The sequence below is a fragment of the Ornithorhynchus anatinus genome, chromosome 10, assembly GCF_004115215.2.
Source record: "Ornithorhynchus anatinus isolate Pmale09 chromosome 10, mOrnAna1.pri.v4, whole genome shotgun sequence".
Taxonomy (NCBI): Eukaryota; Metazoa; Chordata; class Mammalia; order Monotremata; family Ornithorhynchidae; genus Ornithorhynchus; species Ornithorhynchus anatinus.
Window position 1 is genome coordinate 52,869,467 of NC_041737.1, and position 25,665 is coordinate 52,895,131.

General features: G+C 60.7%; 2 protein-coding genes across 2 annotated transcripts; both read left to right on the forward strand.

Moving 5' to 3' along the window:
• The first annotated feature begins 1,199 nt into the window (after positions 1-1,199).
• Positions 1,200-7,469, forward strand: GRWD1 (glutamate rich WD repeat containing 1). The gene is made up of 7 exons (XM_029073084.2): positions 1,200-1,428; positions 1,544-1,661; positions 1,771-1,939; positions 3,543-3,756; positions 5,454-5,596; positions 5,733-5,930; positions 6,991-7,469. Exons 1-7 carry the CDS (start codon positions 1,251-1,253, stop codon positions 7,324-7,326), a joined length of 1,356 nt encoding a protein of 451 aa, XP_028928917.1. The 5' UTR covers positions 1,200-1,250; the 3' UTR covers positions 7,327-7,469.
• Positions 7,470-9,401: 1,932 nt separating this feature from the next.
• LMTK3 (lemur tyrosine kinase 3) lies at positions 9,402-24,192 on the forward strand. The gene is given in 16 exon segments (XM_029072886.1): positions 9,402-9,651; positions 10,436-10,569; positions 10,928-11,078; positions 12,463-12,539; positions 13,289-13,407; positions 13,818-13,905; positions 14,047-14,195; positions 14,406-14,490; positions 15,353-15,474; positions 16,767-16,916; positions 17,810-20,871; positions 20,873-21,226; positions 22,285-22,670; positions 22,975-23,110; positions 23,404-23,544; positions 24,176-24,192. Coding segments are annotated over 16 exon segments (5,256 nt in total). The 5' UTR covers positions 9,402-9,566.
• The last annotated feature ends 1,473 nt before the right edge of the window (positions 24,193-25,665 follow it).

Consider the following 25,665-nt stretch of genomic DNA (forward strand, 5'->3'; position numbering starts at 1 on the left):
TAACTGTGAGCCTCACATGGGGCGACCTGATTACCCTGTATCTACCCCAGCACTTAGAACAGTGCTCTGCACATAGTGAGCGCTTAACAAAGACCAACATTATTAAGGTCACAAGTGGCAGTACGGGGATTAGAACCCAAGTCTGCCAACCCCCAGGCTGAAGCTCTTCCCACTAGACCACACTGCCTCCCGAGGGAAGCAGCATGGCGCAGTGGGTAGAGCTACCTCCACTTCCTGCTGTGTGACCTTGGGTAAGTCACTTCACTTCTCTGGGCCTTAGTTCCCTCATCTGTGAAATGGGGATTGCGACCGAACCCCACGTGGAACCAGGATTGTGTCCAACCCGATTTGCCTGTATCCACCCAGCGCTTAGAACAGTGCCTGGCACATAGTAAGCGCTTAACAAAAACCAGAATTATTCTTATTAGCTCTGACTGTTTCAGTTCTTTACCCACCTGGGGCTGAGGGGATCGGGCTCCTGAGCTGAGCAATTCATTCATTCCCTCATTCATTCAATCCTATTTATTGAGCGCTTAGTGTGATGATGATGAGGTTGGTATTTGTTAAGCGCTTATTATGTGCAGAGCACTGTTCTAAGCGCTGAGGTAGATACAAGATAATCAGGTTGTCCCCTGTGGGGCTCACAGTCTTCATCCCCATTTTATAGAGGAGGTAACTGAGGCACAGAGAAGTGACTTGCCCACAGTCACACAGCTGACCAGTGGCAGCAGAGCACTGTACTAAGCGCTTGGGAGAGGACAATATAACAATAAGCAGTAGCTGGGACGGTGCAGACTTGGTTGGGGGGCAGCGAGGCGCCCCAAAGCCCATCTTAAAGGAAAAAGAGATGGGAAAGGCTGGAGGAAAAACACAACAGCCACCTGAGGTGGCCACTTAAAAGATGGCAGCACCACCAAGGCCAGCGTAGTCGCCCTCACCTATGGTGAACCTGAACTCGATCCCTCCCCCCGACCCAATAATGTTTTGGGGTTTTTTTTTTTTTGCCCTAATTCATCATGGCGACCCAAGAGGCTGCCGTTCGTCTCAGATGAGGGAGTCCCCTGCCCTCAGTCAAAATGGAGACTAAATTCTCCTCAGAGTGAGGGATCATGGCAGACCGGAAGTCCCCAACCCCTTCCAAGCCGAAGGCGACACTACGCGACCGCTCTGGGCCCCGCGGGAGGCTCGGAGACTCTATGGTCGAGGGCGGAAGTGACTCGCTGAAGCCGACAGTGTCGGGAGACTCTAAGATGGCGGCGCGCAGGGGTCAGCGCCCCACGTGTGCCGAGCCGATGGAGGACGAGGCCGAGGGCGAGAACGGGGGCTCGGCCCGGGTCTATCTGCCGGGCCAGGGGCCGCCGCTACGGGACGGGGAAGAGCTGGTCATGGACGAGGAGGCTTATGTGCTCTACCACCGGGCGCAGACTGGTGGGGGCTGGAGGACCGGACGCCTTAAGGGGGGATGCCCGGGTCCCTGGGAGGTGCGGGGCTGGGGGCGGGAAGGGCCGCTGGCGGGGGACTGACCGCAGCCCCCCGCCCCCAGGCTCCCCCTGCCTCAGCTTCGATATTCTTCGGGACCAGCTCGGGGAGAGCCGGACCGACTTCCCCCTCACCCTGTACCTCTGCGCCGGGACCCAGGCCGAGAGCGCGCAGGGGAACAGGTGAGATCGGGGAGCCTGACACCTCCCCCCTCCCGAAGCTCATCCCCCCCAAACCCACCCCGTCCTCACCCCCCGTCTCTCCCGCAACCCCGCCGCCTTCTCCTCCCAGGCTGATGGTGATGAAGATGCACAATCTGCACGGGACGCGAAGGCCCGCGGAGAAGGAGGGCAGCGACAGTGAAGACGAGGAGGAGGAGGAGGAGGAGGAAGAGGAGGAGCAGAAACCCCAGCTGGAGCTGGCCATGATCCCACACTATGGGGGCATCAACCGGGTCCGGGTAAGGAGTCTCATGGGGACACCCCATCTCATCCCTCGCACACCCCATTTTATCTTTGCACACCCCATCTCATCCCTCACGCATCCCATCTTATCCCTCGCGCACCCCATCTCATCCTCACACACCCCATCTCATCCCTCGCACACCCCATCTCACCCTTCGCACACCCCATCTCATCCTCGCACACCCCATCTCATCCCTCGCACACCCCATCTCATCCCTCGCACACCCCATCTCATCCCTCGCACACCCCATCCCATCCCTCACACCTTCCCCATCCCATCCCTCACACCTCCCCCATCCCATCCCTCACCCCATCCCAGCACTCTCTCCTCCCCACGTCCTGGAAGATGCAAGGAAATCTGAAGACTCCCACCTCCATCAAACCCCGGAGCTGTGGAAAGATGATGCTACTGCTGGCCACTGGGAAACTCATCCCAATCCCAGGGGATTCTGGGAATGGTAGTCCATCCCTGTCTGCTGTCTCTCTCTGCAGGTCATGTGACCTAATGGAAAGAGCAAGGGCTGGGAGGTGGGAGACCTGAGTTCTAATTCTGGCTCTGCCCCTTGCCTGCTTTGTGACCATGGGCGAGTCACTTCATCTCCCTGGAATTCATATTCATTAACTGTAAAATGGAGATGAAATACCTGTTTTTCCTCCCCCTAGAGGGTGAGCCCCAAGTGGGACAGGGACTCTGTCTGATCTCATTATACTCTATCTACCTGAGCGCTTGGCATACAGTCAATCAAACAGTTATCTTTATTGAGCACGTACTGTGTGCAGAACACTATACTAAGTGCTCAGGAAGAGAACAATAGAAGGAGAGACTCCTTCCCTGCCCACATGCTTAACCTAACATAGTTAATTGTGTAAATCTACTTGAAGCAATTGTTGTACCCTGCCTTGGTTAATGTATCAGTCTCCTTGCTGACCTCCCTGCTTCCTGTCTCTCCCCACTCCAGTCCATACTTCACCCTGCTGCCCAGATCATTTTTCTACAGAAGTGTTCAGGCCATGTTTCCCCACTCCCCAAGAACTTCCTGTGGTTGTCCATTCACCTTCACATCAAACAGAAACTCTAAACTGTCAGCTTTAAAGCTGACACCTTGCCCCCTCCTACCTTTCCTCGCTGCTTTTCAACTACAACCCAGCCCACGTACTTCACTCTTCTAATGCCAGTCTACTCACTGTACCTCTGTCTCGTCTGCAGACCTCTCACCCATGACCTGCCTCTGGCCTGGAACTTCCTCCCTCTTCAGATGTGACAGTGACTCTCTCCACCTTCAAATTCCTATTGAAAGCACATCTCCTCCAAGGGACCTTCCCTGACTAAATTGTCATTTCCTCTTCTCCCACTCCTTTCTGCATCACCCTGATCTGCTCCCCTTTTTCACCCCCACAGCACTTATGTCCGTATCTGGAACTTATTTATATTAATGTCTGTCTTCCCCTCTAGACTGTCAACTCATTGTGGGCAGGGAATGTATCTACCAACTCTGTTATATTATACTGTCCCAAGTGCTTAGTACGGTGCTCTACACACAGAAAGCGCTCAATAAATAAAATGGATCAATTAACCAATACCTGTATAATTTTTATCAGGTGACGTGGCTGGATGAGATGCCGGTGGCAGGTGTGTGGTCCGAGAAGGGGAAGGTGGAGCTGTACACGTTGGCACGACCGTTAGAGGCTGTCGGGGACTCCAGCGTCCTGGCCACCTTCCTGCGTGAAGAGCAAGCAAAGATCCAGCCCCTCTTTGCCTTTGCCGGTCACATGGGCGAAGGCTTTGCCCTGGATTGGTCCCCCAAGACCCCTGGTGAGGCTCGGAGAAGTAGGGTCGGGGGCGGAGAGGGGCCGGGAAAACAATGGGCTCCGGCCCCTCACACAGGGTCCTCCCTGTGCCCCTCTGGGGGCAGACCACATCTGACGCACTGCCTCAGCTCCTCTCTCCAGACCGGGCCTGATCTAAGCCAAGCTACGTGATGGTTTGGTGCCCTGTGAGAGGAAGGACCGGAAACCCGCGGCCCTGCAGCTCACCATGAGAGCACAGTGGGCAATAGGGGCGGTGACCTTACCAGGGCAGGAGGGAGTGGGAGGCCAGCCCATCGCCAGCAGTTGGAGGGATCGGGGTGAGGCTCCAGGAGGCTATCCCCGTGAGGAGCGGCCTGCAGGCTGGGGGATTTCGAAAGTGAGATCTCTCCCCTGCCAGATGTGCGCGTCCAATGTGGGAGAGACTGACTGCCAGGGTGCGTGGAGGTTGGGGGCATGGGGGACCAGAGCAGGAGAGCCTTTTCCCTCTCCATCTCCTCATCTCTCCCAGTGAACCGCTCATGAGAATGCCCTCCCCCTTCAAACACGCTGCTCTCCATCCTCAAAGCCCTCTCAAATTCACCTCGCTTCTTCTCTTGGTTAATTTCTGTTCTCATTCATTCAGTCATATTTAAGTGGTTAGTATGTGCAGAGCACTGTACTAAGCACTTGGGAAAGTACAAAACAACAATAAACATTGGCATTCCCCTCTCACAACGAGTTCAGTCTCTCCAACTACTCAGTTGTCTATTCACAACTCTGACAGGTACATAACTTACATGCCTTATTCCCTGTTACTTAAGCCCTAACTTTCATTTAGCCCCTGTTTCTCTTTTCTCCTATCAGTATATTATTTGAGTGATTGCTTCCCCCGCTGGATTATAAACTCTCTGAGGGCAGGGAGTGTGTCTTCTCATTCTATCATATTTCCCCCAAGCACCTGCAGGAGGCACGCAATAAATAATGCTAATCATTGTGTTAGATTAGCAAATAATCCAATTAAGAGCAACAGCGAAGCAGCATGGTCTAGTGGGAAGAGTCCAGGGTTGGGAGTCCAAAGACCTGGGTTCTAATCCTGGGTCTGCCATTTGGCTTCTGTGTGACCTTGGGCAAGTGACTTCACTTCTCTGTGCCTCGGATCTTCCAGCTGCAAAATGGGGGATTCAATACCTGTCCTCTCTCCTACTTAGACTGTGAGACCCATGTGGGACCTGATTATCTTGTGGCTACCCCAGCGCTTACTATGGTGCTTGACACAGAGTAAACCCTTAAGAAACACCACAATTACTGTGATTGTAATCAAATGATTGGTAAATGACATGCACCGTGCTAAGCTCGGGGTAGACGGTCTTCACTGTGAGAAGCGTAGTGGATAGAGCACAGACCTGGGAGACAGACGGTCATGGGTTCTAATCCCGGCTCCTCCGCTTGTCTGCTGTGTGCCTTTGGGCAAGTCGCTTCACTTCTTTGTGCCTCATTACCTCATCTGTACAATGGAGGATTGCAACTGTGAGCCCCAGGACCAATGGACTATGTCCAACCCAATTTGCTTGTATCCACCCCAGTGCTCAGTACAGTACCTGGCACATGGTAAACTCTTAACAAACACCATTATTGTTATTGTGCCCGGTGGGGAGATTGGAGGCAAGATGACCCCTTCCTGCTTCCAGTCGACCCTAACCCAGCTCCCTTGCTCCCAACCAGGCCGCCTGCTGACCGGCGACTGTCAGAGGAACATCCACCTGTGGACACCTACAGACGGTGGCTCGTGGCACGTGGACCAGCGGCCGTTCTTGGCTCACACAGGCAGCGTGGAGGATTTGCAGTGGTCCCCCAGCGAGGCCACGGTGAGGGGCCCGGGTGCCAGACCTCCCGGGGGGGCCCTGGGGCTGCGGTGGGGGGTGGAGAGTACCCGGGGAGCCAGTCTGCGGTGGGCACCCGGGGAGCCAGACTCCTGAGCTCCCCTGGCCGCCTCCTCCCCAGGTGTTTGCCTCGTGCTCAGTTGACAGTTCGATCCGGATCTGGGACGTTCGGGCGGCCCCCGGGCGGGCCTGTATGCTGACCGCCTCCTCCGCACATGAAGCTGATGTCAACGTCATCAGCTGGAGCCGCCGGGAGCCCTTCCTGCTGAGCGGCGGGGACGACGGGGCCCTCAAGGTCTGGGACCTCCGACAGTTCAAGGTGGGCCACGGCTCCCGCTCCCGCTCCTCTCCCTGGGCCCCTCCTCACCCCACTCCCAGGCCCCTCCCCGATCCTCTTACCGAGAAGCGGTGTGACCCTAGTCAGAAAGGCCCGGACAACGCGGATATCAATCCCGGCTTTGCCACTTGCCTGCAGTAAGATCTCGGGCAAGTCAGTTCACTTCTCAGCTCCCTCATCTGTAAAACGGAGATTCAGTACCTGTTCTCCCCCCGGCTTAAACTGTGAGCCTCACGTAATGATAACTGTGGTATTTGTTAAGCACTTACTACGTATCAGGCATCGTACTAAGCGCTGGGATAGATCCAAGCAAATCAGGTTGAATACAGTCCCTGCCCCACATGGGGCTCACAGTCTTCATCCCCATTTTACAAATGAGGGAACCGAGGCCCAGAGAAGTCAAGTGACTTGACCACGGTCACACGGCAGTCAAGTGGCAGACCCGGGCCTAGGACCCAGGTCCTTCTGACTCCCAGGCCCTTGCTCTATCCATTAGGCAATGCTGCTTCTCTGCTACTTGAAGACAGTCCCTAGTGAGATTCTAACTCACGATCCCTGGTTACGAGACTAGCACTCACCCCGAGCTATAGAGCCACATGGGACGGGGACCGTATCTGGCCTGATTATATTGTACCAACCCTAGTACTTAGCATATAGTAAGCGCTCACTGATTACCACCATTATCATCATTTTGATTCCTGGGCTCACCCACGCTCCCTTCCCCAGACTCCCACCCAGGGTCCCTGTCACCCATCTCCCGGGGATGGGTTCAGGCACTGGCGGGGCGAAAGAGAGAGACCGGGGTCAAAAGGCTGAGCCGCATAAAGTCTATGCTGCAAGGCGAATTGAACCTCCCTTTGGGGAGGGATATAATTAATTATTTTGGATGGGGCGAATTGAACTTCCCTTGAGGGAGGACTATAATCATTTAATTATACTGGGGCTTCCTGGCGCTTGCCCGGGTTCACCTGGCCAGAGTCCTGTCCGCTGGTGGCCCCGCCTACCCCCCCAGCGCTCAGTCCACCTCTCCTCCCCCGCACAGTCCGGCTCCCCGGTCGCCACGTTCAAGCAGCACGCGGCCCCCATCACGTCGGTCGAGTGGCACCCCCAGGACGGCGGCGTCTTCGCGGCGGCCGGCGCGGACAACCAGATCACGCAGTGGGACCTGGCCGTGGAGCGAGACCCCGAGGCGCCCGGCGCGGGGGGACGCGTCGAGGAGGAGGAGGACCCCGTCCTGGGCGCCCTGCCCCAGCAGCTCCTCTTCGTCCACCAGGGTGAAACGGACATTAAGGAGCTGCACTGGCACCCCCAGTGCCCGGGCCTCCTGGTCAGCACCGCCCTATCCGGCTTCACCGTTTTCCGCACCATCAGCGTCTGAGTCGACCCACAACTTGGACGTCTCCTCTCCCCCCGCCCCAACGCTCCCACCCACACCCACGGGGAGACTTGGTTTATTCTAGTCCATTCCCCAGCCCCTCTGTATTTTTGTCGCCCCTCAGAAATAGACTGGTATGCACCGTTTATCGCTCGCCCCTACTTTTTCAATGGTCTGTCCTATCGTCTGGAAATCTGGCCTGGCAGTTGGGATTCCCTCCATGTCTCTCAGAGTTGGTTTATCCCATACCGCCCCCCAGTGGATTTCGTCTGTCTGCTTCTTTCCCACCTTGTCTCCCCTCCAGCCACCCCCTTTCTTGAATCGTGTTAGCTTTACCCATCTTCCCTGTCCTCTAATGGACTTGGTTTGCTCCCTTTTGCATCACCCCCCCCCACCCCCCGCCCCCCATTCCTTGAAGATCTTTGGTAGCTCCCTCTGTCCTCCATCCTTGGAATTGGTCTGATCCATTGTGTTCCCACTTGTTTCGGGTGGGCTTGTCCCCCTCACCTTGTTTTCCACGCATTTTGGTCCACTCCATTTTCATCCCCCCTCCCCGTGTACACTCTGCCCCTAAGGGGGACGTGTGGGTGTCTGTTTTTTTCCGGGCTCCATCCTCAGGCGGTTGGGGAGGGGGGAGGGCCTGGCACCAAAAGCGGAGGGTGCCAGCCTGCCAGCCACCAGTCAGCCCAGCCTCCCAACTGCAATGGGGACCTGAGCCAGAAGAGCAGCACCATGAGGGGGCAGGAGGCTGAGCCCGGGGCCTCATAAGCCTATCCCACTCCATCCCCCAGGGAGGGGGGACGCAGTGACTCAGTCTCTCTTGGGGCTGAACTCCCATCGCTACCTCCATGGGAAGCGTGACCTTTGAACAAGGGCGGAAGTGGGTTCCACTCTCCATCCTTCCGGGCGCAGGTGGGGCGGACCCAGTACCTGGCTCCCTTCGCCTCAGATTGCCACAGATCCCTGCTCCTTGAAGGTTTCTCTGAGCCTTCAAGATTCCTCCATTGCAGTCGGTGGGGGGAGAAGGGGAGGGCAGTCGGCAGTAGGAGAATTCTCCCTTTTCCCATCCCTGGATTTCTTGGTAGGTTCCAGTCTGGGCAGCGTCACGGAGGAAAGGTTTGTGGGCAGGGACAGGATGATTCCATAAAGAGAGCACGGGGTGGGGGGGTCGGATCTTAAGCACGGAGGGTTTGAATCAAGAGCCAGATTTGTGAAGGGAGAAGGAGAGAAAAGGGGGTCAGAGTATTATAGTCATTATTAAGCACTTACTCTGTGCTATGCGCTGGCGTAGGTACAGGATGCAGGCCCTGCATTAGGCTCACAGTCTAAGCGGGAAGGGAGATCGGGAATTCAATCCCCAGTGTACAGATGAGGAAACTTTAGGCCAGAAAAGTTGGGTGGCAAGCCCAAGGTCACACAGCAAGCAGGCGGGGGAGACGGGATGAGAATTCTGGTCTCCTAACTCCCAGTCCTTTGCTCTCTGCTGAAGTCCCTGCTGCCTCAGTGGGGATTGAGTGGTGAACTGCCCACTGCTTGCCCTTTCTCACTCTCCTTAGAGGTCTAGGTGTCCCTGCCTCTTGCACTCCTCATTGGAAGAAGGGGGACCCTGGTGCTGTTGTGTTCCTGGAAAGAAGGAAGGAACCAACTGGCCTCTTCCCACGCTACCTAGACTCTCCTAGGAAATGGGGAGTATCACCGGATACCTTCTCTGTCTCTGCCTCTCGATCTGTAGGTCTCTGAGTTCTTCCACTCTGTCTCTCAATCTCCTCTGCATCCCTCCCTTTCCCCTCCCCTCTCTCCCCTCCCTCCTCAGCTCTTGCTACCCGGGAAGACTACGTTGCCATGACGACCCTGCATCCTCCTTCCATCTTCCCGCCCCACGTTCTCTGATGGACATCCAACTTCCCCAATCCTAGCCACTCGAGGGGGCGGAGCCCTCCGTCACCCCCCCGGCCTCCCCCATCCCTGTCTCTCAGCCTCCTCCTCCCCCCCCACCCCCCCTAAGCCTCCCACCCCAGCCTCCCGGCTCCTCCGCTGGTCTCTCTGTCTCTCCGTCGCCTGTCCCTCCAGCTCCCCCCCCGGGGGAGGGAGAGGGGGGGCCAGGGCCCCCCAAGTCTTCACTCCCTCCCCATCTTCAGCTCCCAGACTCCTCTGCCCACCCCCTAGAACGCCTGGGTCCTATGGCTGGGCCTTAGAGGCCTCGGCTCTCCCCTCCCAGCCCCCTCCCAATCTTCGCTCTCACGATGCCGTCGGCCCCAGCCCCCCTCCTCCTCGCCTTCTCTGTCTCCTGCCTCGGCCCCCCTGGTCTCGCCACCCCGGCCCACCCCGGTGAGTCTCTCCGTCTCTGTCTGTCTGTCTGTCTCTCTCAGCCCCAGCATCCGCCTAACCATCCATCCGACTATCTGTCTGTCCGACTCCCCCCTTTCCTCCCCGTCTGCTTCACCGGCCGAGGGGAGGGGGAGGCGCAGGCCGGCTTCTGGGCTCTGATCGGGTGGATTGGGGAAGAAGCAGGATGCCTGGCTCGTTCGGAGTCTCTGTGTGTGTGTGTGCGTGTGTGTGTGTTGTTGTTGGGGTAGGGGGGCGGGAGACACGGGGGCCTCTGCGGTCTGATCTGGGGAGTGGGAGGAAGGAGGGGAGAGTCGGCCCCTCTGGTCATTGATCTGGGGTCTGACCTGAGGAGGGGGAGACCCTTGGGTGGGCCCTGGGAGAATCTGGGAGGGTAATGGGAGAGCTGGGGTAGAGGGGACTTAGGCCTCTGTAGGGGGGCTCCGGCTGAAAAAGTTGGGGGCTGGGGAGCCCGGCCTAGTGATAGGGTCCGGCCCGCTGCTTCACCTCCCCCCAACTTGGACCAGAGAACGGGGGGCGATTGCCGGAGATACTGTACCCCATTTCTCTGGAATTTCCCCCGCTCACCCGAGTAGATGGAAAACCTCTAAAGCCCTCCAAACCTCAGGGACCCTCAGCTCTCCTCAGGTGGCTTAGGGACCCCAGCCCCCGAGGCCGATGGATCTTGTAGTTCTGGGGGGAGGAAGCCGGCACCTGGGGCAGCTTCCCAAGCCTGGGGGATCTGATCCCAGCCCCCTTCCCCCCACCCCCCTCGGCTTGCCACCAGATGGGCTGCCCCCCGGCCGAACCCCTCTGGCCCCCCCCTACGCTATCGTCCTTATCTCCTGTTCCGGCCTCCTGGCCTTCGTCTTCCTCCTCCTCACCTGTCTCTGCTGCAAGCGAGGGGACGTCGGATTCAAGGTGAGGAGGGGTCCTGGGCATCGGCCAGCTGACTCCTTATCTCCCCCCCCAACCCTCCCCATCCCCCCCAGGGATCCAGACTCCACCTCTGGCCCTTCGTGAGGCTTAGGGGAAGGCCACCCTCACAGGAAGACCTTGCCCTCCCAGGGGTCACTTCCTTCAAGAGAGGGGGGCCTAACTCCCTCCCCTCCTTCCTTCCCCCCAACGACCCTCAGGGTGCCCTTGCCCTCCCGGCCTCCCGTCCATCCCCATCCCAGGTGTCCAGCTCTTCCTCCCTGCTCCTCTCCCCTCCCTCCCCGACTCCCTTTGGGAAGCAAGGCACTCGGCCCCCAGCCCCCGGTCTCCCCAACCCCTTCAGGAGTTTGAGAACCCTGAAGGGGAGGATTGCTCTGGGGAATACACACCTCCCGCGGAGGAGACCTCGTCCTCCCAATCGCTGCCCGACGTCTACATTCTCCCGCTGGCTGAGGTCTCCCTGCCACTGCCTGCCCCCCAGCCCTCGCGTTCAGGTACGCACGGGGAGATAAGGGGAGGAGCGGGGAGGAACTTGGAGGATCAAGTCGGGGAACCAGAAAATGGGACCGGGGGAGGCCAATGGGAGGGGGAGAGGTGGTTCCCAGGATGGCCAATGAGGAAAGGGGTGTGGGATCCACAGTGGCCAATGGTTGAGTTAGTAAGGAAGTCCGTGTGAGGAGGGGAGCATGGGTGGAGGGAAGGGGGAGGGAGGAAGGGGTAGACTATTATTAATATAATACTTGTTACACACTTACTAGGTGCCAAGCACCGTACTAAGCGCTAATCAGGTCAGACACAATCACTGACCCCCATGGGGCCCACAGTCTAAGGGGAGGGAGAATAGGTATTTAAGCCCCATTTTACAGATGAAGAAACTGAGGCACAGAGAAGTTAAGCCACTTGCCCAAGATCACACAGGAGGCAAGTGGAGGAGCTAGAATTGGAACTCGGGCCCTCTGACTCCCCGGCCCTTGCCCTGTTGGTTAACAGCTAGAGAGAAAGACCCAAGCTGACCAATAGGTACCAGTAGGGTCGCCAGGGAGAGGTGACTGTAAATGGGGCCTTGGGAGGAGACCCGTTTGGGGTGGCCAATTGGGACTTGAGAGGTTTAACCGATGAAGGTGGAGCTTATCAAGGGATAAGCGCTAAAGTCACTCAACTTCTCTGTGCCACAGTTTTCTCGTCTGTAAAATGGGGAATCGATACCCGCTCCCCATTTCCTACTTAAACTGTGAGCTCATGTGGGACAGGGACTATGTCCAACCTGATGAACTTATATCTACCCAGTGCTTAGAGCAGTGCTTGACACATAGTAAATGCTTAACAAAGGTAATTATTATTATTATTATTATTATCATGACAAACAGCTGGGTGAGCCAGTGGAGTAAACTGAGGTCACCCAGAGGAGTAGGATTTTCGGGTGGAGAGGGTTCAAAGGGCCAGCAGTTAATCACGACCTAGAGGGGTGACTCTCCAATCATCTGGGAGATTGCTCTGATGGGATATTAGGGAATTAGGGAAATGTGATGTAAGCCAATGGGAAAGGAGGAATAGGATTCCAGCACCTTTGAGCTGGCCAATGGACGCATGCGGATAGGGGTAAAAGGCATTAAGTGGTAAAGGATTGAATTTGAGGACCTTGGGGGTTCAGCCAATGGGGACACCAAGAGATATGGCTCCTTAGGTGAAGCCCCAGCTAGGGGGTTGAGGAGAAAGTGGCTGGGGGTGGGGTGGAGGCGAGGAAGACAGGGGCAACAAGATTCTTAGTGGGGACTCGGGCAAGGAGTGAGAGACCAGAAGGAGGGGGAAAGAACAGAGCCAAACGGATGAGGGTGGGATTTGATATTTTACCTTCTACTGCTCCCTCCTTCCCTCCAGATCTGGGGACATCCCTGGGCCTGAGCCGCCAGCATCTGAGTTACCTGCAGGAGATCGGGAGTGGTTGGTTTGGGAAGGTGAGAAGGGAAGGGAGGAGCTGGTGCCCGTGGAGGCGGAGGTGGGAAATGGGGGTCCCCTGGGGTCTGTGTCACTCACTGTGTCCATCTTCCTGACCTCTCCCTTCCCCGGCCCTGCCTCTGTCTGTCCCCTCCCCCGTTTCCATCCCTCCTTGTGCACCCCTGCCCCACCAGCTGGTCTCCATCCCAATCTCCATCCTATCACCCTCCCCACCACAATCTTTCTCCCTTCTCTCATTCCCCCCAGCTCTACTCCTTCCCCTTCACTTGTTCCTTCTGGTTTCTTGTTCCTTCTTCATCCTCCACCCTCTCCTATCTGTTGTCTTTTCCCCTCCCCCATTTCTATTCCTCCCCCACCTTTGGTACTTCCCTTTCCCCACTCCTTCCTCTGCCCCTCCCGCCTTGGTCCCATCCTCTCCCTTTCCCCATCCCTTGCCCCCTCTCTCCTTACCCCTCCCATCCCCACACTCCACCCCCATTCCCCATCAGCGCCTCCCTCCATCTCCCCATCGGCTGCCCCATCGCCAAGTTGCCCACTCTGCGCCATCTCTCCATCTGCCCACCTGCCTGGCCACCTGTGAGTCTCTCTGTCCCTTGGAGAAGGGTTGTGAGAGGGGAGGATGGACTGGAGGTGTGGGGAGGAGGAGGAGGTGATGAGGGGGGAAGGAAGGTCCTGGGTCAGTGGCAGAGGGGTGGGGAGTAGGGGCAATGGGACCCCGGGGTGACGACTCGGTCCCCCTCCACCCCAGGTTATCCTGGGAGAGATTTTCTCAGACTTCAGTCCAGCCCAAGTGGTGGTGAAGGAGCTGAGGGTCAGTGCGGGGCCACTGGAGCAACGCAAATTCTTGACCGAGGCTCAACCCTATCGGTAAGGGGGCGGGACTCTTGGATGCCTGGGTCCTGAGGAGAGCAGAGACTGAGCCAGGGCTGGAGGGTAGGGGTGGGTCACCCAGATCCTGAAAGGAGTGGGGAGACCTGGGGGCCGGTGGGTCCCTGAGGGGAGTGGGAGCTGTGGCAATGCGGGAGCAGGACACCTGGGTCCCTGAGGGGAATGGGGACTGGAGGGGAAAACCCAAAGGTGGAGGGAGTTGCAGGGAGGCAGGGTGCTTGAATCCCGGACATGGTGTGGGGAAGGGAGGGCAGAGACAGGAAATTGGGTGAGAATTGAAAGTCTGGGAGGCAGTGGCACCAAATACTACGAGAGGAAATGGGATGGGGCGGGGGGGGCAGGCAGGGAGTGGAACATATGGCTCTCCCCCATTACTTCTCCCCCTCTAGGAACCTCCAGCACCCCAACATCCTCCAATGCCTTGGACTCTGTGCGGAGACCTTGCCCTTCCTGCTCATCATGGAGTTCTGTCAGCTGGTGAGGGGCGAGGCAGATCGGGAGTGGGGAGGGTGTCCTCGCTTCTCTTTGGCCCCTGCGAAGGAGGGAGGGACTGGTGGGAATTAGGCCCTGATGTGCCCCTCACACCCCGGCCCCCCACCTCCATCTCCCTGCCCATAGGGAGATTTGAAGCGTTACCTCCGGGCCCAGCGGCCTCCTGAGGGCTTGGCCGCTGAGCTGCCCCCGCGGGACGTGCGGACTCTGCAGAGGATGGCGCTGGAGATTGCCCGCGGGCTCGCCCATCTGCATGCCCATAACTACGTGCACAGGTCAGGCTGCCAGGCCTGAAACAAAGGGGTTAGAGGGAGGAATTAAGGGGGGTGGGGTCAGAGGGCAGAGGCCAGAGGTCTGGGGGTGGGGTCAAAAGACACAGGGAGGAGTTCGGGGTTGAGGATGGGGTCAGAAAGCTGAGGGAGGATGTGGGAAATGTCGATAGGGCTGGACACTCTCTCCCTTATTCTCTTCCCACCCCCTGCCAGTGACCTTGCCCTTCGCAACTGTCTGCTCACATCGGACCTCACAGTGAGGATCGGGGACTACGGCCTGTCCCACAGCAACTACAAGGTAAGAGCCTGTGTACTGGGCTTCCCCGGGGAGAATGGGGTGCTGGGATCCCTGTGGGGTGATGGCTGTCTATGGAGTGATGGGGCTCCCCGAGGGCAGGGAGACCAGTTCCCACTAGGCCCTGACCCTGGGGAGCATCATTCCCTAACAATCCTCTGCACTGGAGGATGTTGGGGAGCTGGAGGTTCCTAGAAGAGGAGAAGTAATGGGGGAGAGTCATGTGTCCCACCCCTTGCCTTCCCCCCACCCCGCCCCATCCCATTTCCTCTCACGGTATTTGGTGTCACTGCCTCCCAGACTTTCAATTCTCATCCAATGTCCCGTCTCTGCCCTCCTAGAGTCAGGGTCTGTGGGCTCTGGCCTGGGACCCGAGAGTCTCCAGTCTACTTGGGGGTGAGAGCAGGAGGGGGTGGTTAGTCAGGTCCTCTATTGGGATCCAAGTGTCTCCAAGCTCCTTTGCTAGGAAACAGGGTCAAGAGTGGTGGGGGCCTCTGGGCTCTGGCCTCTGAGGGCTCGGGATGAAGCAGCGTGGGCTAGGGGAAAGAGTATGGGCCTGGGAGTCAGAGGACCTGGCTTTAAATCCCAAGTCTGCCACTTACCCGCTGTGGGGCCTTGGGCAAGTCACTTAAGTTCTTGGGGTTTCAGTTCCCTCATCTGCAAAATGGGAATTCAATACCTGTCCTCCCTCCTCCTTAGCCCGTGAGCTCCATGCGGGACGAGGATTGTCTCTGACCTGATTACCTTGTATCTACTCCAGGACTTGGAATAGTGCTTTGGCACATAATAAGTGCTTAACAAAACCACAGTTATTATCATTGTTATTAATTATTCTCTGACACCCTTTTCTCCCTGACCCCTAAAGGAGGATTACTATTTGACCCCTGAGCGTCTCTGGATCCCCCTCCGCTGGGTAGCCCCCGAGCTCCTGGATGAGCTTCATGGTAGCCTGATGGTTGTGGACCAGAGCAGGGAGAGCAATGTCTGGTAAGGAGCCTTCTGGGACCTAGAAGGGGGGAGAGACAGTCATTGCCTTTTCTGGCAGTCTGGAGGTCCAGTGCTTAGAACAGTGCTGGAAACTGAGTAAGCGCTTAACAAATACGATAAAAATAATGCTAATGCAATAATTATTATTAAGACTGTAGACTAATAGACTTTAGAATGAAAACTCATTGTGGGCCGGGAACACGTCTACCAACACTGTTATATTGTTCTCTCCCATGCACTTAGTGTAGAGCCCTGCATGTAGACCAGAGCTCAATAAATATGATCGAATTGATTAACAATAACAACAACAATAACAACAAGGTCTGGGCCCAGGTAGGAGATTGTCACCTCAGGGAACCGTGGAGCCCTGGGGCTGAGTGAGAGACAAAATTCCCCCCCCCAGTAGAGGCTGGGGGAATCAAGGTGACTGAGTCCTCAGGCTCTCCCACCAGCTTCAGGATCATCCCTGCTTCCTCCAGGGGTCCCCAGTGGATCGATGAAGAGTTAGGGAACTACATATCCCACAATCCTCCTACGGTAGCCATTTTATCTGGAAGACTGGTCACGGTCCCACGGGCTGATGGGAATTGTAGTTCAGCGAGGTCTAGGGTGGAGGGGGCGGGTCGGTGGTGAGGGAGGGTCGAGGGGTTCTGAGAAGCGGCATGGCATGTGGTTAGAGCACAGGCCTGGGAGACAGAAGACCATGGGTTCTAATCCACTTGTCTGATGTGCGATCTTGGGCAAGCGACTTCACGCTGGGGAAGCAGCGTGGCTCAGTGGAAAGGGCCTGGGCTTCGGAGTCAGAGGTCATGAGTTCGACTCCCGGCTCTGCCACACTTGTCAGCTGTGTGACTGTGGGCAAGTCACTTCACTTCTCTGTGCCTCAGTTACGTCATCTGTAAAATGGGGATTAACTGTGAGCCTCACGTGGGACAACCTGATGACCCTGTATCTACCCCAGCGCTTAGAACAGTGCTCTGCACATACTAAGCGCTTAACAAACACCAACATCATTATTCGCTGTGCCTCAGTCACCTCATCTGTACATTCCAAGCGCTTAGTACAGTGCTCTGCACATAGTAAGCACTCAGTAGATACTATTGGATGAATTGAGGAATGAGACTGTGAGCCCCATGTGGGACACAGACCGCGTCCAAGCTGATCTGCTCGTATCCCCCCAGCGCTTAGTACAGTGGCCGGCGCATCGTAAGGGCTTGACGACGACCATAATTACTATTATTCTGAATCTTTTCTCCTCACCCCGCTCCCCAATCTCGTCTTCCCCCTCTCAGGTCTCTGGGCGTGACCCTGTGGGAGTTGTTTGAGTTCGGTTCCCAGCCCTATCGCCATCTCTCCGACGACGAGGTCCTCGCCTATGTGATCCGCCAGCAGCACGTGCAGCTGGCCCGACCCCGCCTCAAACTTCCCTACGGGGATTACTGGTGAGAGGGCCCGCCCTATAGACTCCCCCACCCCCCCAACTCCTCCCACCCCCGGCCTCTCTCTGTCTCTGTCTCTCCCTCCTCTCTCCCTTCTTCCCCATCACACCCTCGCACGACCCCAATTCCCGCCCCCCGGGGAGGGGGCAGGCCTGAGGCCCAGACGAATGGGGGGCTGAGGTACCCCCCACGCCTTTTTCCATCCATCCCCCCACCCCCGGCCTCCCTCTGTCTCTGTGACTCTGTCTCCCCCCTCCCTCCCTTCTTCTTCCCCCATCGCACCCTCGCCCAACCCCAACTCCCGCCTGCCGGAGGTGCAGGCTCGAGGCTCTAGACGGATGGGGGGCTGAAGTGCCCCCCGCCCCCGGCCTCTGTCTCTCCCTCTCCCCCCACTTCTTCCCCCATCGCACCCTCGCCCGACCCCAACTCCCACCTGCTAGGGGTGAGGCCCGAGGCTCCAGAGGGTGAGGGGCTGAGATGCCCCCCGCCCCTTTTTCCATCTGTCTCTCCCCCCACTCCCGGCCTCTCTGTGTCTCTGTCACTGTCTGTCCCCTCTCCCTCCCTTCTTCTTCCCCCATCGCACCCTCGCCCGACCCCAACTCCCGCCCGCCGGGGAGGCGGCAGGCCCGAGGCTCCAGACGGACGAGAGGCTGAGGTGCCCCCCGCCCCTTTTTCCATCCGCCTCTGCCCCCACCCCCGTTCTCTCTCTGTCCCCGTGTCTCCCCTCTCCCTCCCTTCTTCTTCCCCCATCGCACCCTCGCCCGACGCCAGCTCCCGCCCGGCGGGGAGGGGGAGGGCCCGCGGCTCCGGCCGGCCGGGACGCCCCCCCCCCCCCGCCCCCTAATCCGTCCCCCGGTTTCCCACCCCGCTCACCTCCCCCCCCGCCCCGCCCCCAGGTACGAGGTCCTGCAGTCCTGCTGGCGGCCCCGCACGCAGCGGCCCTCGGCCTCCGACCTCCAGCTGCAGCTCACCTACCTCCTGTCCGAGCGGCCTCCGCGGCCCCCGCCGCCGCCCCCGCCCCCGCCGCCGCCGCCCCCGCCGCCCCCGCCGCCGCCGCCGCCCCCCAGGCCCCGGCCCCCGGGCCCGCCGCCCGCCTTCCCCTGGCCCTGGCCGGCCCCGGCGCCCCCGGCCCGGCCCCCGGCCCTGTCCCCGTTCCCGTTGCTCGACGGCTTCCCGGGCGCTGACCCCGAGGACGTGCTGACCGTTACCGAGAGCAGCCGCGGCCTCAACCTGGAGTGTCTCTGGGAGAAGGCCCGGCGCGGGGGCGGCGCGGGGCCCGGCCCGGGGGGTCCGGCCTGGCAGCCCGGCTCGGCGCCCCCCGCCCCCTCCAACCCCTTCTACGAGGCCCTGGCCACCCCCAGCGTCCTCCCGGTCATCAGCGCCCGCAGCCCCTCGGTCAGCAGCGAGTACTTCGTCCGCCTGGAGGAGCACGGCTCCCCGCCCGAGCCCCTCTTCCCCGCCGACTGGGACCCCCTGGACCCCCTGGACCCCGGCGCCGCCGCCCCGCCGCCCCCGCCGTCGGACGTGCCCCAGCTGGTGTCCGAGACGTGGGGGTCGCCGCTCTTCCCCGCCCGGCCCCGCTCCTTCCTGGGCGGCTGGGACCCCGAGGGCCGGGGCGCCGGGGACACCCTGGCCGGGGACCCTTCCGAGGTCTTGGGCCAACGGGGGGCGGCCCCGTGGGGAGACGAGGACGAGGAGGAGGAGGAGGAAGAGGAGGAGGAGGAGGAGGAGGAGGAGGGGGAGAGCTCCCCGGGCGGCGGCGGCAGCAGCGGGGGGAGCCGGGGCCGCCGGGGTCCCCGGCCCTGCCCGCTGTGCAGCCGCGGCGGGGGTCCCTGCTCCTGCGCCCCGCTGCGCCGGGGGGACGCGGTCAGCGGCTGGGGGGGCCACCCGGCCCTCGGCTGCCCCCGCCCCCCCGAAGACGACTCGTCCCTCCGGGCCGAGCGCGGCTCCCCCGCCGACGGCCCGGCCCCCCCCCCCTGCTCGGCCCCCCCCGAGTTCCGGGACCCCCTCATGGGGGCGGCGGCGCCCCAGTACCCCGGGCGGGGGCCCCCCCCGGCCCCTCCCCCGCCGCCGCCCCCTCCCCCTCCCCCTCTCCCGGCCGCGGCCCCCCCCCGGGGCGACCTGGGCTCGGGGGACCCGCCGGACCCGCCGTCGAGCAGCCCGGACCTGTGCAGCCCGGCCTCCCGCCTGTCCTCGCCGGGCCCTCGGCCGGGGGACAGCGGCTACGAGACGGAGAACCCGCTGTCGCCGGAGCTGGCCTCCCAGGACACGCCGACGGCCCGCGCCCCTCCGGAGCCCCCCGACCCCCCCGGGGCCGGGGAGGGGGGCGGGGGGGGCGGGGGAGGGGAGCGGGGGGCGCCGGCCTTCGTGGTGCAGGTGAGCACCGAGCAGCTGCTGGTATCCCTGCGGGAGAACGTCACCCGAAACCTGCTGGGGGCGCGGCGGGGGGCCCGGCCCCAGGGGGAAGCCCAGGGGCGCCGGGAGAGAGGGACGGGGGCCAGCCGGGGCTCGAGGGGGCCGGTCAGCGGGGGGACGGTGACAGACCCGGGCTCGAAGGCCCCAGGGGCCGGGGAGGCGGCGACGGACCACGGCCCGGGAGCACCGGCGACCGGCCGGGGGACCGGGACGGACCGCGGCCCGAGAGCCCCCGGGAGCGGGGAGAGGGTGGCCGACCCGGGCCCCAGGACCCCCGGGAGTGGGGAGAGGGTGACCGACCAAGGCCCCAGAGCCCCCGGGAGCGGGGAGAGGGTGACCGACCAAGGCCCCAGAGCCCCCGGGAGCGGGGAGAGGGTGACCGACCAAGGCCCCAGAGCCCCCGGGAGCGGGGAGAGGGTGACCGACCAAGGCCCCAGAGCCCCCGCGAGCGGGGAGAGGGTGACCGACCAAGGCCCCAGAGCCCCCGCGAGCGGAGAGAGGGTGACCGACCAAGGCCCCAGAGTCCCCGGGAGCGGGGAGCGAGTGACCGACCAAGGCCCCAGAGCCCCCGCGAGCGGGGAGAGGGTGACCGACCAAGACCCCAGAGCCCCGGGGAGCGGGGAGAGGGCATCCGACCAAGGCCCCAGAGCCCCCGCGAGCGGGGAGAGGGTGACCGACCAAGGCCCCAGAGCCCCGGGGAGCGGGGAGAGGGTGACCGACCACGGCCCCAGAGCCCCCGGGAGCGGGGAGAGGGTGACCGACAAAGGGGCCAGAGTCCCAGGCAGCAGGGAGAAGGGACTAGGCCCCAGAGGAGCGAAAGCCCCAGGGAATGGCGAGAAAGTGACAGACGAAGGGGCGAAAGCCCCGGGGAGTGGGGAGAAAGGGATGGACAGCGGAGCGAAAGCCCCAGGGAGTGGGGAGAAAGCGACAGACAGTGGGGCGAAAGTCCCAGGGAGCGGGGAGAGAGCGACAGACAGTGGGGCGAAAGCCCCAGGGAACGAGGAGAGAGCGAGCCACAATGGTGTCCAAGTCCCAGGGTTAGGGGAGAAAGTGACAGACAATGGGGTGAGAGCCCTGGGGAGCGGGGAGATAGTGACGGAAGATGGGGTGAAAGCCCCAGGGGGCGGGGGGAAAGCGACGGAAGATGGGGTGAAAGCCCCAGGGAGCGGGGAGAGCCGGGCCAGCAATGGAGCCCGAGGCCACGAGGCTCAAGCCCCAGGGACCAAGGAGAGAGTGATGGAGAATGGGGGGCAAAGTCAAGGGAGGGGGGAGGAAGTCCAAGACCCTGGAGTGAAAATTCAAGGGAGCCACAAGAAATCATCGGAGAATGTGGGACAAGTCCAAGGGACCCTAGAGAAAGTCCGAGAAAATGGGGGGAGAGTCCCAGGGAGCGGGGGGAAGGGGACGGAGAACTGCGGGGGAGCCCCAGGGAGCAGGGGGAGAGTGACAGAGAATGGGCAGAGGGTCCTAGAGAACAGGGAGAGAACAGTCCCGGAGAGCGGGGGGCGAGCCCCGGGGAGTGGGCAGAGAGCCCCGGGGGGGCGGGCCGATGGGCAGGCCGGCGGGGGAGGGGGTGCCAGGCAGCCTGGGGGGCGGCGCAGGGCCCGGAGGCGGCGTGGCCGGAGGAAGCGAGGAGGTGCCGGAGCGGAGGGGGCTGACGGAGCGGGGGCCGGGGCCCGGGGGGCCGAGGCCGGAGCCACGGACGCCGGAGACGCCACCCCACCGAGAGAGCCCGGGGCCCGGAGGGGCCGCAGAGGAGCCAGGCGCCCAGGCAGACGGCGGAGGGGAGCCCGGCGGAGACGGGGGGTCGTCCCCCAAGACGACCAAGCGGGGACCGGAGATGCCCCGGCTCTTCCTGGATCTGGGACCGCCGCCGGGGAGCAGCGAGCAAATCAAAGGTGAGGGGAGCGAGGGCAAGAGCCCGACCCCTGGATCCCTCTGAGGAGGACCGGGGTTGAGGGCATGACCTTGAACGTATGTGTATGTGTGTGTGTGTGTGTGTGGTGGGGAGGGGGGTTGTGAGGGAGGGCACCATCCTGGGTCAGGGGAAGAGCCTTGGGGGTCCGCTTGGGAAAAGCTGCTGAGAACGATGGGCCCAGGAGGGTGCATGTATTTGGACAGTCTGCTGCCCTACAGGAGCAGCACGGCCTAGTGGAAATAGACTGGGCTTGGGAGTCCCAGATCTGGGTCCTACTCCTGGCTCTGCCACCTGCCTGCGAGGTGACCTTGGACAAGTCACTTCATTTCTCTGTGCCTCCGTTTTCTCATCTGTAAAATGGGGATCGGGACAGTCCCACCTGATTTATTTAGTTAGCTACCTCAGCACGGAGGGCAATCCTTGGCACATGGGCGGGGCATGCGTGGTCATAGTGGGTAGGACCCAGATCTGGGAGTCAGAAGGTCATGGGTTCTAATCCCAGCTCCACTACTTCTCTGCTGTGCGGCCTTGGGCAAGTCACTTTACTTCTCCGTGTCTCGGTTACCTCATCTGTAAAATGGGAATTGAGACGGAGAGCCCCAGGTGGAACGGGGACTGTGTCCAACCCTGTTTGCTTGTGTCAACCCCAGCGCTTAGTTCAGTCTGGCACAGAGTAAGCACTTAACGAATACCACAATTATCATTATTATTTATTAGAACAAATGCTATTATTACCACTACTGCTACCACAGTTGAAGGCAGAGCAAGGCCTAGGTGACTTGGAGAGGGGATGGAGGACCCTGGTGACGGGCCTACCACAGTTGAAGGCAGAGCAAGGCCTAGGTGACTTGGAGAGGGGATGGAGGACCCTGGTGACAGGCCAAGCGCTTAGTACGCTGCTCTAAACACAGTAAGCACTCAATAAATATCAATGATTGAGAAAGGAGTTCAAAGAGGGAAGTAGATCTGGGTGGGGCGCACCGGGGCCTGGGGGCCGTGGGTCTGGGTCTTCATCATTCCCACCTTCTCTCTTCCCAGCCAAGCTCTCCCGCCTCTCCCTGGCCCTGCCCCCACTCACCCTTACCCCATTCCCGGGGCCCGGTCCCCGCCGGCCTCCTTGGGAGGGTGGGGACACAGGGGTCTCTGGTGGAGCCGGGGAGGCTGGCGGCCCAGCAGAGGTGGACGAGGAGGAGGAGCAGGAGGAGGGAGAGGAGGAGGAGGAGGAGGCGGCGATGGATGGGGGCCCCGGACGAGACCACACAGCCCCAGTGCCCATTGTGGTGAGCTGCGGGGACGGGGGGCGGCCGCTCCGTGGGCTGCTCAAGTCACCCCGAGGGGCCGAGGAGCCAGAGGAGACCGAGTTGGAGAGGAAGCGCAAGATGGTGTCCTTCCACGGAGATGTCACCGTCTACCTCTTCGACCAGGTCTGAGGGTGTGGGGCTCCGGGGGGGGTGGGGCGTGGGGCTGGGGCAGATTGGGTAGGATTAGGAAGGATGGGGATGGGGTTTGGAGAAGTGGGGGGCTGAAGACATAGAGGTGCATGGGGAATGAGCTTGCAAACCAGTTGGGGCTAATTGGATGGGGGAGGGTCTTTGGCGGAATGGGGTGCGGGGGTGTGAGGGGAGGGGTTCAAGGGGATGGGAATGATTGATTCTGGCCTGCTGGGGGCAGGGTCAGAGTGGCCCACACCCGCTTCTGAATCTTGCCTCCTGCCCCCGGTTCCCCCAGGAGACCCCAACCAACGAGTTGAGCAGCCAGGGCACCCCAGAGGGGGACCCAGGCCTCTCCACCCCGCCGGCACCCCCGACGCCCCCCCATCCCTCCACCCCGGGAGACATTTTCCCCAGCAGCGACAGCAGCTTCGGTGAGGTGGTCGGTGAGGTGGTCGGGGGGAGCGGGTTGGTGGGGTGGGGGGCGGCTCAGGAGAGAAGAGGAGGGGACTCCTTCAGGGAGGGGAGGGCAAGGGCTGGGAGGGGGAGAAACGGTGAAGCCCGAGGGAGCGGGGCCTGGAGGAAAGAGAGCGGGGCCAACGAGAGGGGGAGAAGGCTAATGGAAGGGTCGGAGCCTGTGGGAGGGAAAGGAGGCTGAGGGGAGGGTGGAACCCCAAAAGCGGGACGTGGCTAGGCCCTGATCGCCTTCCCCCTCTGATCCCGGCAGGCGGCAGCTTCGAGTGGGGGGAGGACTTCCCACTACTGCCCCCATCGGGACCCCCCCTCTGCTTTTCCCGCTTCTCTGTCTCCCCTGCCCTGGAGACCCCAGGACCCCCGGCCCGGCCGCCCGACACCGCCCGCCCCGCAGGTAAAACCCTCTCACGAGTCGCTCCACGACAACCATCATCACTGGGGTGTTTGTTAAGCACTTGCTAGGGGCCAAGCACTGTACTGAACCCCGGGGTGGATACAAGCAAATCGGGATGGACACTGTCGCGGTCCCACGTGGCGTTCACAATCTCAAACCCCATTTCGCAGAGGAGGTAGCTGAGGCACAGAGGAAGTGAAGTGACTGGACCAAGGTCACACAGCAGACGTGTGGCGGAGCTTCAATCCTACTTTCATTCGATCGTATTTACTGGGCGCTTACTGTGTGCAGAGCACTGTAGTAAGCGCTTGGAAAGTACAATGCAGCAATAGAGACAATCCCTGCCCACAAGGGGCTCGCGGTCTAGAGAAGATACTTCATTCAATCGTATTTACTGAGCGCTTACTGTGTGCAGAGCACTGTACCAAGTGCTCGGGAGAGTACACTATAACAATACACAGATACATTCCCCGCCCACAACGAGGTTACCGTCTACCCCTGGGTCTACCCAAGAAAGCTTCCTCGTCCGTTCATTCGCCTGTGACTTTTCTCACCTGTCCAAATGTCCACCGGCCTGTCGGACCCCTCCCCGCTCCCCCTGCTCACTCTCTTTCCCCTCCCCCCTCCGCAGGCCCCGTGGAGGACTGACCCTGGACCCTGCCCCTCGCCCCCCCGGCCCTCCGGCTCCTGGCCAGGGGGAGATGGAGATGGAGCAGCCTGCCGGAGGGGAAGTTGAGGCCGAGCCCCTGCCCTCTTACCTCCTCGACCCGCCCCTCTTCCCCACTCCCCCTGAGCCACCTCAGGGGGTCCCGGGCCCCCCTCCTCCTCCTCCTCCCTCCCCCCGGAATGACCCCGCTCCCGTCCCCATTAACCCTGAGCAGCCAAATGAGGAGTAAGGCGAGTCCTCCACCCCTCCCCGGCAGAGAACCGGGAGAGACTGAGACTGAACTCGACTCCTCCCCTCCCACACCTGCCGCCTGGGGGTGACTGGAAACAGCCAAGACCCCCACTGGGGGCCATGAAACGAACTGCACTGGGACCGACAAACTGGAGGAGCTGGCCTTCCTGGGAGCCACTAGGACCATTGAACTGGGTGGCCTGGGTCAGCTCCTTGGATGGATGCAACCCCAACGCCCCCCCCACCCTACCCCCCGCGAAGGGAAGATTCACGCTGGACTTAACGGGCCGGCCTGGAAGCTCCCGATTCTTGCTGGTCCTTACAGGGAGCTTACTGATGACGACTGGGCCAGTATGGGAGGTTGTGGCGAAGGCCAAGGGGGCTGCCTGATGCCCCTCCCAGACTCTGGGTTGGTGGGGGTAATGGAGGGGGTAAAGCGTCTTACTGGACAAGCAGGGACAATGTGGTCAGGCCCAGCTGCTTCTAGTCAGCTGGGACCCTCTTCCCCAACCCCCCACCCTCCATTCTCCCATGGCCAATCCACGCAATGTCCAAGCAGGAAATGGGGCCCTCCCACTATGGACCATTAAGGCCCAGTCCAGTGCGGTGGTTTTCACATTATTTAAAAAACAAAAAACAACTTTTGGAAGGAACAAGCAGGGTGGAGTGTGCGTGAAGGAGGCTGGGAGTGCAGAGGGCAAGCGCCGGGGCCTGGGTGGCTGGGTGGGGCAGGGGAGAGACAGAGGGTCGTCTCATCTGAACTTGGGCATCTCGCCGGAGGGGTTGAGGACAGACTCCAGGACGCGAGGGAGGGAGGCGGAGCTTCCAAAAAGTGGGTGAGACAGCCAGAAAGAAGTCTGGGCCGCGGGTCGGGAGTGAGCAAATTCGAGATGAAGATCTGAACGCCCAAATTTCCGGCCAATGGGAGTGAGGAGCGGTGGCCCCTCCTCCCGGTTCCCTCCGTGCCGGTTTTATCTACATATTCCCCAAATGGTGGTGGGGATGCGGGAGCTGGAGGGGTGTGGGATAACTGGGTCCCTGAGGACGGCAGACAGGTTAAGGGGAAGGCGGGGGTGGGAGAGTGGGTAATCACCTGGGGGTCCCACCTTCCTTTTTTATGGAATTTGTTAAGCATGTGTCAAGTGCTGTTCTAAACTCTGGGGTAGTCACAAGGTAATCAGGTTGCACGAAGTCCCTGCCCTACACGGGGCTCACATTCTAAA